Source organism: Tachysurus vachellii, chromosome 12 (genome assembly GCF_030014155.1).
Source record: "Tachysurus vachellii isolate PV-2020 chromosome 12, HZAU_Pvac_v1, whole genome shotgun sequence".
Classification (NCBI taxonomy): domain Eukaryota; kingdom Metazoa; phylum Chordata; class Actinopteri; order Siluriformes; family Bagridae; genus Tachysurus; species Tachysurus vachellii.
In genome coordinates, this window is record NC_083471.1 from 4285933 (window position 1) to 4300221 (window position 14289).

At 38.0% G+C, this 14289-nt stretch overlaps 1 protein-coding gene across 1 annotated transcript in view; it reads right to left on the reverse strand.

The window, feature by feature from the left end:
* Positions 1-7161, reverse strand: part of ube2j1 (ubiquitin-conjugating enzyme E2, J1) — a 23273-nt gene extending 16112 nt beyond the window's left edge. Inside the window, exon 1 of the mRNA XM_060883427.1 lies at positions 6809-7161. Coding sequence (XP_060739410.1) covers positions 6809-6839 — 31 coding nt within the window. The 5' untranslated portion in view covers positions 6840-7161. The remainder of the gene's footprint in view (positions 1-6808) is intronic.
* Positions 7162-14289: the final 7128 nt, after the last annotated feature.

The window sequence follows — 14289 nt, forward strand, 5'->3', positions numbered from 1 at the left end:
TATACACTGGAACAGTGTTTAAAGCTGTATATACACTTGAGCAGTGTTTAAAGCTGTATATACACTGGAGCAGTGTTTAAAGCTGTATATACACTTGAGCAGTGTTTAAAGCTGTATATACACTGGAACAGTGTTTAAAGCTGTATATACACTGGAACAGTGTTTAAAGCTGTATATACACTGGAGCAGTGTTTAAAGCTGTATATACACTGGAGCGGTGTTTAAAGCTGTATATACACCGGAGCGGTGTTTAAAGCTGTATATACACCGGAGCGGTGTTTAAAGCTGTATATACACTGGAGCAGTGTTTAAAGCTGTATATACACTTGAGCAGTGTTTAAAGCTGTATATACACTGGAGCAGTGTTTAAAGCTGTATATACACTGGAGCGGTGTTTAAAGCTGTATATACACTGGAGCAGTGTTTAAAGCTGTATATACACTGGAGCAGTGTTTAAAGCTGTATATACACTGGAGTGGTGTTTAAAGCTGTATATACACTTGAGCAGTGTTTAAAGCTGTATATACACTGGAGCGGTGTTTAAAGCTGTATATACACTGGAGCAGTGTTTAAAGCTGTATATACACTGGAGCAGTGTTTAAAGCTGTATATACACTGGAGCAGTGTTTAAAGCTGTATATACACTTGAGCAGTGTTTAAAGCTGTATATACACTGGAACAGTGTTTAAAGCTGTATATACACTGGAACAGTGTTTAAAGCTGTATATACACTTGAGCAGTGTTTAAAGCTGTATATACACTGGAGCAGTGTTTAAAGCTGTATATACACTTGAGCAGTGTTTAAAGCTGTATATACACTGGAACAGTGTTTAAAGCTGTATATACACTGGAACAGTGTTTAAAGCTGTATATACACTGGAGCAGTGTTTAAAGCTGTATATACACTGGAGCGGTGTTTAAAGCTGTATATACACCGGAGCGGTGTTTAAAGCTGTATATACACCGGAGCGGTGTTTAAAGCTGTATATACACTGGAGCAGTGTTTAAAGCTGTATATACACTTGAGCAGTGTTTAAAGCTGTATATACACTGGAGCAGTGTTTAAAGCTGTATATACACTTGAGCAGTGTTTAAAGCTGTATATACACCGGAGCAGTGTTTAAAGCTGTATATACACTTGAGCAGTGTTTAAAGCTGTATATACACTGGAGCAGTGTTTAAAGCTGTATATACACTGGAGTGGTGTTTAAAGCTGTATATACACTTGAGCAGTGTTTAAAGCTGTATATACACCGGAGCAGTGTTTAAAGCTGTATATACACCGGAGCGGTGTTTAAAGCTGTATATACACTGGAGCAGTGTTTAAAGCTGTATATACACTGGAGTGGTGTTTAAAGCTGTATATACACTTGAGCAGTGTTTAAAGCTGTATATACACTGGAGCAGTGTTTAAAGCTGTATATACACCGGAGCGGTGTTTAAAGCTGTATATACACTGGAGCAGTGTTTAAAGCTGTATATACACTGGAGCGGTGTTTAAAGCTGTATATACACTGGAGTGGTGTTTAAAGCTGTATATACACTTGAGCAGTGTTTAAAGCTGTATATACACCGGAGCAGTGTTTAAAGCTGTATATACACTTGAGCAGTGTTTAAAGCTGTATATACACTGGAGTGGTGTTTAAAGCTGTATATACACTTGAGCAGTGTTTAAAGCTGTATATACACTGGAGCAGTGTTTAAAGCTGTATATACACTGGAGTGGTGTTTAAAGCTGTATATACACTTGAGCAGTGTTTAAAGCTGTATATACACTGGAGCGGTGTTTAAAGCTGTATATACACTGGAGCGGTGTTTTAAGCTGTATATACACTTGAGCGGTGTTTAAAGCTGTATATACACTTGAGCGGTGTTTAAAGCTGTATATACACTTGAGCAGTGTTTAAAGCTGTATATACACTGGAGTGGTGTTTAAAGCTGTATATACACTTGAGCAGTGTTTAAAGCTGTATATACACTGGAGCAGTGTTTAAAGCTGTATATACACTGGAGCGGTGTTTTAAGCTGTATATACATCAGAGCAGTGTTTAAAGCTGTATATACACTGGAGCGGTGTTTTAAGCTGTATATACACTTGAGCGGTGTTTAAAGCTGTATATACACTTGAGCGGTGTTTAAAGCTGTATATACACTTGAGCGGTGTTTAAAGCTGTATATACACTTGAGCGGTGTTTAAAGCTGTATATACACTGGAGTGGTGTTTAAAGCTGTATATACACTGGAGCGGTGTTTTAAGCTGTATATACACTGGAGCGGTGTTTAAAGCTGTATATACACTGGAGTGGTGTTTAAAGCTGTATATACACCGGAGCGGTGTTTAAAGCTGTATATACACTGGAGCAGTGTTTAAAGCTGTATATACACTTGAGCGGTGTTTAAAGCTGTATATACACCGGAGCGGTGTTTAAAGCTGTATATACACTGGAGCGGTGTTTAAAGCTGTATATACACCGGAGCGGTGTTTAAAGCTGTATATACACTGGAGTGGTGTTTAAAGCTGTATATACAGTGGAACAGTGTTTAAAGCTGTATATACACTGGAGCGGTGTTTTAAGCTGTATATACACTTGAGTGGTGTTTAAAGCTGTATATACACTGGAGTGGTGTTTAAAGCTGTATATACACTGGAGTGGTGTTTAAAGCTGTATCAACACTTGTGCTGTATTTGAAGCTTTATAAACACTGCTAACACAAGGGAGTGAAGTCTGCTGCTTTATGGCTTGTTGACACATCTGATTAGGAGAGATGTATTTTTCCTGCCACAATGATGCAATCATTTCTCTATGAAGGAAATGAAAAAAAAAACCAGACTGTCTTTCTTCATCCAGATCAGTGTGCTGTGGGAGAGAAGCAGCATGAAGATGGATGATTATGTGCTTTGAATCGCTTGCTGTTGAGTTGGTGGTTCAGAAGAACTCGTCCACTTTAACTGCCCTTCTCCAGCACATTCATTCACATTTAGTCACAAAGGGACATTATCAGAGGGCCACATGAGCCAGAATGAGAGGAGCACAGAGGAGACAAAACAAATTTAATCACGTTCGCAGCACGGTTTCGGTCTTCTATGCTGTGATTAGACTGATGTCAGTGAGGAAGCAGGACTTCAGTTTAATTCCTCATTAAAGAGTCAGTGTGAAATATAGAACAGGAGAAGTGATAGAAACTGCAACGCTACAGACTTCATAACACACACATCTTACTGAGACTGAAACATGGTGTGATCTCTATACTGAACACACTGCTGATCAGTCTGTTCCCAATAAAAACAAACAAGGAGGGTGGAGAGAGAGAGAGAGAGAGAGAGAGAGAGAGAGAGAGAGAGATGGAAAAAAAATAAAGAAAGAAATGAAAGGCGAAGAAAGATGGAAGGAGAGAAATAAGAGTGGAAAACCATTTAGAAATAAATAATGAATAACAAAAGTGAGAGACAAAAAAAAAAAACAACAACTATAATTTCAAGCAGCTCTGTGATGTATGGACACTGCATGTGTGTGTGTGTGTGTGTGTGTGTGTGTGTGTGTGACTGTCTATAGCTTCCATTCCCTTTAGCTCATTACCGAGAGAACGTTCTCTGCTCCAGTACTGTGGGTCACTTAGCGCTGCGGTCCCACATATCAGCCTCCTCCAACTACACATCTTATCCCACCTCTACACTGCTGATGAAAAGCTACGACACGATGGAGAGAGACAGAAAACTGAACCTGCTCGGATTCTCGCGCAGCGGGAGCCCATTACGGATGCCGCTATGGATGTGCGAGGCATGCTGGGTAATGAGCGCCTGGAGACAAGTTCGACAGGCTTTGATCAGCAGGCAACAAGTGAGACAAGAAGAGAACAGGAGAAGAGAAAGAGATAGAAAGAGAGACACGGAGACAGAGACAGGGAAGGTACGAGAGGATTGGAGATGGATTGACCGGGATCGACTGCCACAGAAATGCCAGTGAGGCTAACACAGGCGAGTCTATAAGGAGTTGACATCGCCCCCGTTCCCACCCGGCCTCCCACTGAGGTGTACCAGGCTGTAGGGAAGTGTAGTCCTAAAAGATAAAGCAAGGAAATAAGAAACGTGGAGGAAATGTGCGATTCCCAGCAAACAGAAAGAAGCCGCGATTGTTTTCATTGACGGTTACATATTTCAGTCAGCAAATAGACAATATATGAAAGCATTTGCATATCTTGAGGCTAAAAACAGCACATGAAACAACTGTACAGCTGTCCATTTGCATTATGCAGCTGCTTCTACTCTTAGTTTTAGCCTGAGCACATGTTTAATAGTCCGTTTGCTCAGGGTTAATGCAGCTCAGTACATTAGCAACAGCATTTGCCTGCTAGTTTTTATGACCATCATTTAGGTGGTTTAAATCCCTCAATGCTTGCTCCGGGCCTTGAAAGCTACTATGTTAGTTAAAGCCAATCCTCTGGTCACTCTCAATATTTTGGAAGCTTGTTTTGCTCCCTTTGTGCTAAGCTGTTTGTACACACTCGTAAACGAGCCGAGAAAACATGCGGAAAACCGAGCTGTGGACGTGGGAGGCATCGCTCGGGTTCTTGCAGGAGATGACAGGAAGAGACAAGTGCGGTCGCTGCGGGTTATGAAAAGAAGCGTGTGAACTCTCGACCCATTCCTTGGGAGACGCGATGCTGTCCTGGCAAATCCTGTGATATACGGTATTATGACAGCTAAGTCGCTGCCTACACTGCCTCTCTCTCACTGAAGGTATGTTTCCATCCCGATTTGAAAGAAACGTCAGAAAGAACAGCTACAGAGTGCAAATGTGTGCACTTTGGGGAAATGTTTTGCAAAAAAACAGAATCACCACATTTCCTCATCTGATAACTGATAAGATACACAATGGACAGGTCTGGCAGAGGGCAGATGCCCCTAACGTGGGATATTACAAAGCTGTGCACATAAACGGCTTACGCAACAATTTACGAGTGTCCTTCAAAAGCTCTGGACTACGAGGAATACCCAGAGTGCTGTGCAAAGCAATTATAAAACACACACACACACACACACACAAAATTAAGGAGTGTTAACAAAATGGTGCATCACAATAAAGAGATTTTAAGCAAGTCACCATAGAAATTTGACAATGATTGTGTTTTTACTCATTAAAGAACACCACATCATAGTTTTCTTTGCAAGGACAGGATTGTTAAATGATGACAAACCTATTTAAAAGAAATACATCAAAAACTTGGTAAACATGTCACGCCTGAGCTTCAACAGGTACCATTTTTTCCTATTATATCTGAGGGTTTCATATTAACCACCTTACACTTCATGACCTACAGCATGTCATAATGATCTAAACGCACTAAAATACGTCGATAAAACATCCTAACGCTTTTCAGGCTGTTAGAGAATATGAGAAGGTGTAAAAAATAAAGGAGGATCTTTTCTTTTTAGTTTCCTTAAAGATTTTGAGCCTAAAGTAAAACCAGTCTATCGGGGTTTATAGCACAGTCTGTAAAGTGAGCCACCTGTTTGGGTACTGAAACACACCTTCAACAGGTGCTTCGTTCTCTTACACATAACTCGTATGATCGACTTTCATCCACTAGTTACACTACTAGTTACACCTATTACCAATACTAATAATAATACTTTTATTCCTAGTTTATAACTGGTTTGGATTCAGGTTTCTGTCTAATGCCACATAAGGACATTTCACTTTTGACTCTGGATAACCCTCAATCTTCCTAAAGTGCTTCACGTAACAACGGCTGGATTACGGTTAGAAAATAAATGCTTCAATGCTGAAGTCTCCATTCAGACCAAATCAGAATTCATTTTCTATAACAGCAACTTGTTTTTTTCTATGCTGGACTTAATGGATTCAATTTTGTTTTGTATAGCGTTTTTAACAATGGAAATTGCCTCATAGCAGATTTACAGAACATAAGAAATAGTACAAAATGTGCAAAAAGTTTAACATCATAGAAAGATTAATATTATAGAAAGATTCAAGATTAATATTAGACTTATATTTAAATGTGTTCGTATTTATTCCTAATGAACAAGCCTGAGGTGACTGTGACTAAGGGAGGAAAAACTCCCTTAGATGGAAGAGGAAGAAACCTCAAGAGGAACCAGACTCAAAAGTGAACCTCGTCCTCATTTGGATGACAACGAAGGGTGCAATTATAACCTGTTATAAACACCACAGTGTTATTATGAATAATAATTGTGCAGCACAACTATGTGACCTTTTACTTGTATTCACTGACGTGTGGTTCTTTAGTGAATAAAAAGGTGTAACAGTTTGTTTAAGACGAACACAACACTTCATGTCTCGGTATATTATAGAGGAATATATTATATTAAATAATTCCTAAACATAGTAATAAGGCATGTGATATAAAAACACATGTAAATCCACCTGTAACTACATGACAAAACCGTGCCAAATTCTATCCAGTGACTAAATCTAGTCTAATAACATTAGCATAGCATTAAAAAACTCTCAGATAGTGTGTTAAAAGTGTTTATTATTATTATTATTATTATTATTATTATTATTATAAATCCACGCATTTTTGTATGTTTCCATCTCTCTGGTGTTTAAACACAGCTTTCTATACATTGTTCTAGATCTCTGTGTTAAGGACAAATACATATTCCGTAATACATGTAAATAAAACCTGTTCTTATAAAAGCCTGATAAACATAAACATAAACATAAACATACTGCCCCTGTAGCTAGAATGCTAACCTTAAACCAAGCTAAAATGACACCTTTATACATTTTGGAAGTAAAAAAACCTCAGTTATTTATCTTACCCGGACTCTTAAGGTTGTATTTGCCCTCCATCTTGGCACGATAAAATAAAAAATAAATTAAAAAACGACGTGTTTTTGTGATCCCAGCCTCACACTAGACGGCTAGCTTCTCCTGTTAGCCTGTTAGCCTGTTAGCATTAGCCTCACAGCTTGGGCTTGTGTCCTGATTAGCTTGTTAGCTTACAGAGTCTTGTTTTTCAGTAAGTCCTGAAATCCGAGCTGCCTTTTATTTGCCCCGACGGCGTGTATGTACAATCTGACGTGGCAGAGACTCAGAGACGTGGTGAGAAAGTGAAATTCTGCCCCGTTTCCTCCCACTAACAGGCACTGAAAAAGCGAAAGCAGGAACAAACTTAAAGATTTTTGAATGGCAAAACTTTATTTAAACACATTCAAAGTGTCCCCTGAAATCAAAATTTGGTCTTTCAAAATGTGTTGGTGTTGTCAAAAAAAGTCCCTTTAATGTTCTGGAAACGTAAAGGATAGTATATAAGGACAACACTGTATAACAAATATATAAAAGTCGACATTGGTGACATTGCTGACTTAAGTATATTTTCTATGACTCATCCTGTACTTGTTTTGTGTTCATCCAATGAAATGCTTTCTAGAATGTGAACATCCCGCCCACACAGAGGCTGTCTCGTGCTCTAGAAACAGCACCATGTTAGCATATGCTGCATTTCAGGAACGTATAAATATTCACAAGTGCAACGTCGATGTGAAATTTTGACTCGTTAACTTGGTTAGCCTTCTCAACTACCAGCTCTGTTTATGGTGTGACCTTGAATCAAGTCAAGTCAAGTCAGGAATCTTTAATTGTCATCAGAATCAGAATCAGAATCAGGTTTATTGGCCAAGTGTGTTGACACGCACAAGGAATTTGGTTCCTAGCTGTTTGTGACTCTCAAAAGTACAGACATAAATAACACTATACTATACAAGACAATACAGACATAAATAACACTATACTATACAAGACAAGACAATACAGACATAAATAACACTATACTATACAAGACAAGACAATACAGACTATACAAGGCAATACAGACATAAATAACACTATACTATACAAGACAAGACAGACAAATAACACTATACTATACAGTACAGGACAAGACAATACAGACATAAATAACACTATACTATACAAGACAAGACAATACAGACTATACAAGGCAATACAGACATAAATAACACTATACTATACAAGACAAGACAGACAAATAACACTATACTATACAGTACAGGACAAGACAATACAGACATAAATAACACTATACTATACAAGACAAGACAATACAGACTATACAAGACAATACAGACATAAATAACACTATACTATACAAGACAAGACAGACATAAATGACACTATATTATACAAGACAATACAGACATAAACAACACTATATTATACAAGACAAGACAGACAAATAACACTATACTATACAGGACAAGACAATACAGACATAAATAACACTATACTATACAAGACAAGACAATACAGACTATACAAGACAATACAGACATAAATAACACTATACTATACAAGACAAGACAGACATAAATGACACTATATTATACAAGACAATACAGACATAAATAACACTATACTATACAAGACAATACAGACATAAATAACACTATACTATACAAGACAAGACAGACAAATAACACTATACTATACAGTACAGGACAAGACAATACAGACATAAATAACACTATACTATACAAGACAAGACAATACAGACTATACAAGACAATACAGACATAAATAACACTATACTATACAAGACAAGACAGACATAAATGACACTATATTATACAAGACAATACAGACATAAACAACACTATATTATACAAGACAAGACAGACAAATAACACTATACTATACAGGACAAGACAATACAGACATAAATAACACTATACTATACAAGACAAGACAATACAGACTATACAAGACAATACAGACATAAATAACACTATACTATACAAGACAAGACAGACATAAATGACACTATATTATACAAGACAATACAGACATAAATAACACTATACTATACAAGACAATACAGACATAAATAACACTATACTATACAATACAAGACAATACAGACATAAATAACACTATACTATACAAGACAATACAGACATAAATAACACTATACTATACAATACAAGACAATACAGACATAAATAACACTATACTATACAATACAAGACAATACAGACATAAATAACACTATACTATATAAGACAAGACAATACAGACGATGTGAGACAATATAGACAGTATGAGTATTAAATACGAATACAGAATATATGACTGATCAGTTATGTACATAAAGTGTGAGACATACACGGTAGTGCAAATAACCGTATTGTGCAATATTATGCTTTTTGTACAATATACAGCAGCAGTAGTGTGTATAACACATACGGATGGTGTGATGACTGACAGTTCTGATAATGCAGTACTTATAGATATGAAGCAGGGAATATAATTATGGTGAGTTGTTATTCAAGGCGATTGTCTGCAGAAATAAACCGTTCCATTTGTCATTTCAACCATATATAGCCGAAGCAGTACATAGTGAAACAAGACAACGTTTCTCCAGGACCACGGTGCTATATAGAACGACACAGAGCTAAGGACTAAAAGTAAGGTGTCCGTCACATAAAGTGCATCTGTGCATCCTAGTACAAACAGTGCAAGTCATTTAAACATAGAGACATTATACTTTTAATTCTCACCAATGTTTCACTGCGAGTGGACGAATGGATGGATAATAACGGATTAATTGTTTATTCATTACACAATTGGACTTTCAATTGTACTGTTATAGAAACATATTAGAATAATCATACCTCCTTTACCATCACTCACTTGACACTTGTTTTTTTTTTACTGTATTATTATAATTGATGGTAGTACCTCTGCATATAAACATCATAAACTTTAATATTTTTTATTAATGCACATCTGTAATATTCTGCTTGATTTACAAACCGTATAAGACATGGAGTTACATTCTAATGCAAAATTCAAGTGCTGTTTTTACAAACTTTTACATCCACAGTCCTATTTTTTGCTTTAATCATTCATAAGTCGCATTCACATGTGGGAGTAACATTTAATAGGTATATTTTCAGGAGCTGGGAAGAAAGTAGAGCTCCTGGAGGAAACCCACATGGACACAGGGAGACCCGCTGTGAGGCCTGAGCTTTCATGTTATTACCATGATTATCACGATTATCCTTAAATCTGCATTGAAATACATTACCCATCAATCCCAGCGTGATCCCCTGATCATCTTATATAGCGACTCTGTGTGCTAATTTCTGTGTGCTTCTTTGTTCAGCTTTTCTCATTGTGTTTGTGTGACATTTTACTGAATTTATAGTCTGGACGTTTTTTGCTAGTGTCCTCTGTTGAAATTTAAATTCTCACTGGTTACCTGTCTGTGCTTTAAACTTACATCTACCTCCTCTCCAACCCCTGACAGAAAAGAAACAGGTTTTAATGTTGGTGTTTGAACATTTACAGGAAATGAAATGCAGGGCTTATCTCAGCATTCATCAGACAGAGACAGAGAAGGAGAAAGAGTGAGCATTTGATCAAAGCAGTGAAGTTGTGGAAATGAAAGGAATGACACCGTGTGTAGTGCTCAGGAAAGGCAGAAAGCATGATGGTTTAACATTCTTGACAAATTGACCTTCCATGCATACCCTCTAAATCTGCAGCTATCACAATAGATTTCCTGCTTACTGTTTGCCCCTTAGCAATTCCTTGCTAGCATTTTTATGTAACATTTTGGGCAGCTGTAGCACTTAGCCTACACAGGGAACATGGAGTCTATCCCTGGGGACTCAGGGCACAAGGAGGGGGATACATAGCAAATAAAGCCCCAAATGTGTCAAATGTGCTAACCAGTAATCCATTGTGTTCCCTATGATATAGAGCTAGATATGGTAAACAACTTAAAACATCACACATTTTGTTTGAACCCACCAATATTTCACATGTTCAAAAATATTGGAACCTGTGACTGACTGGTGTTTGTTGTTACACGTACTGTACCCGGATAGATCTAGCTCTGAATGTCTACTCTGGGTTGGAGTACCGGGTTTCACCTATGAAATGTATTTATTCAAGTCCAAAGTGTGGAGGAAGAAAGAATTTGCTCATGATCTAAAACATACAAGCTCATCTGTGAAGCATGGTGGTGGTAGTATCATGGCCTGGGCTTGCTTAGCTACATCTGGGACAGACTCCCTAATCTTTATTAATGATGGAGCTCGTGATGGTAGCAGCAGAAGGTATTGAGAAAACTACAGTAACATTCTGTCTGCCAATTTACAGAGAAATATATCCAATCTAATTGGGAGAGACTTTGTCATACAGGAAGACAATGATCTATAGAAATCAAAGGGAAAAGGAATGTTTTATACTCGACATGTCAATCAGCAGATTGAGAAGCATAACCCAAATGAGAAGCATTTTAAAGAAGACTTAAAGGAGAAAGGCGAAGCACTCTGAAACAAATAACAACTGAAGAAGCTGTTGTACAAACCTAGAAAAGAATCACAAAAGAAGAATGCAACAGTCGTAATATCCGTGGGTCATGATGCAGTTATTGAAAGCAAGGGATACGCAGCAACATATTAAGTGTCATTTACTGTACTTTACATCTATCCATGTGTACTGCTTGGAACAAAAGGTCACACTTTAAGCTGGTGAACACATCCAGATGTAAATAATAGGAAATGGAAGTTTCAAGATGGAATGGAAGATTCAATTCTGATCTATTCATTCATTCATTCATTCATTCATTCATCTTCTACCGCTTATCTGAACTACCTCGGGTCATGGGAAGCCGGTGCCTATCTCAGGCGTCATCGGGCATCAAGGCAGGATACACCCTGGACGGAGTGCCAACCCATCGCAGGGCGCACACACACACACACACACACACAGGACAATTTTCCAGAGATGCCAATCAACCTATCATGCATGTCTTTGGACCGGGGGAGGAAACCGGAGTACCCGGAGGAAACCCCCGAGGCACGGGGAGAACATGCAAACTCCACACACACAAGGTGGAGGCGGGAATCGAACCCTGACCCTGGAGGTGTGAGGTGAACGTGCTAACCACTAAGCCACCGTGACCCCCATTCTGAGCTATTGTTCCTAGCAAAAACTAAGGAACTGACCAATACAAGTTCCAATACTTTTGGAGGGGACTGTATTGAAGTTCTTCTAAACCTGTTCTGTGACAATTCCACTAAAATGTAAACTTTAATTTGTCAGTTCAAATCCCTGGTGATAATAATACTGATATACATCCATGTAAACATTCTGTTTTTTTATTCCCTTCAGGGTTGCAAGGGCTTAGGGTGAGCACATGTAGACTAATTTAGGGAGTACAAGACATTTACTTTACTTTCTCCTGTCGCTTGTTTGGTCAAACTGGATGAAGCTGATAAGGAATGATGGAGTTTCTCATTGATTCCAAAAGTCTGATGTGATGTCTCAGAGGTGGCTGAAGGACAAAGACAATTGATGGCACTTGAGTGAGTTTCTCGTGCAAGCTGTCAAGTGAGTTTCTCGTGCAAGCTGTCAAGTTCATTTGCCTTCATGCCTGTCCAGTTCATCTATCTCAGACAGGATTTATAGTCTAGACTCATAGAAGCGCTCATACGTTCTGCAGCATTCTGTATTACACCCTATTTATATGCTATGATCTTTTTTTTTACTGCTCATTACATCTGCACTTTTTTTTGTATCTTTATGTCATTACTGTACATTTTGCCCAACATTTCACATTCATCTATGTGTATATAACGTGTGTATATATATAGATACATATATGTATATATATAGATATATATTTATATATAGTAGTATAATTCAGCTTGCCAACTCCTTAAATGCCATAATCTTGTGATCTTATAACCTTTCACTCTGCACACTCCTCTTCAATGCCATAGCCTTAGAACCATTTCTGCAATTCTGTAATATTTATTTACTGTATATTGCTTTCATATATACCACCTGCTGTAAATATGCTATATATTTATCTGCACTTTTGCACGACTGCTACATTTTGCACTTCTGGTAGATGCCAAACTGCATTTCGTTGCTGTGTACCTGTACTATGCAATGACAATAAAGTTGTATCTATCTATCTATCTATCTATCTATCTATCTATCTATCTATCTATCTATCTATCTATCTATCTATCTATCTATCTATTTTCTGTGGTTGATCAGCGTGAGGTAAGCGAACCATTATCCTTGGACTCCTCCACAGGTAGTGGAAATCTCTCAAGGGTTGTACATACTTATTTTCTGCTCGAGTAATTACAGGATAACTGTCAAGTTCTTTGTGCACGATGCCGCGTCATGATATTACAGCCTTGGAATTTGCATTTAGAATCGTCGACCGAATTTAGATGAGCATGCTTGTGCAATCAAATAAAATGTATCATTAGCAGTGTCATGTGTGGTTAGGCTTTCATTGCAATAACATAGTATTAAGAGTAATAACGTGCGTAAGTGGGCCTGGTTCTATAACTGGAGAAAGAGAGAAAGAGAGAGAGAGAGAGAGAGAGAGAGAGAGAGAGAGAGAGAGAGAGAGAGAGAGAGAGGGGTACTTAAACTGCAATGCCACCACCAGGAAAATAGTTTTCATTTTTAGCTCAACCAAAGATACAGTCTGAGGTTTGAGCTATTAAACCAATGTCAGCTATATTGTCATAAGCAACCTTGTAATTGTACATTATGAAACCTATTGCATTTTTATTGATATTTGAATTATATTCTAAAAACTTTGCAAAGGCATTATGGGTGCTGTGTATTTTGTGTGTGTGTGTGTGTGTGTGTGTGTGTGTGTGTGTGTTTTTGTTGTTTTTTTAAATATTTTACACGTGAGTAGAACAGTGTGGCTCCAGGGTTCGTCATGCTGAATGACTATGTTGTCAGCTCTCAGATGCATAATTTGGTTGATGCTTTTATCAGAAGCATCTCTACAGTTAAGGCAAGACATAAACATAGCGTTTACATTCTCAACAGAGTTCAGCTGGTTAGTGATCTACGATACGATAAGAGCTTTGCTGTGGACGGCAGTATATCGCTGTGAAACTTGAAGCTCTGTAAGCTGATGTGGTTTGAGCAGAGTTTACAGATGAGAAAGGTCTTCAGAATAAATGAGTAAAGCACTGCAGCTTCCTTCAATTTAGGTGGAGATGAGGAGCGAACAGTCCAAGCAGAAAAAAAACATCATCACAGTTGTAACAAAGGATGAACAATGGAGGTGTCCAGGTCAATTTATGAAGTCATTCCATTGCAGTATTTAAACTCACTGGCATCATTATCAGTAAGTAGTCAAACGGCATTGTGGGTAATAACTCACTCTCACTCATTTTCTACCGCTTATCTGAACTACCTTGGGTCATGGGGAGCCTGTGCCTATCTC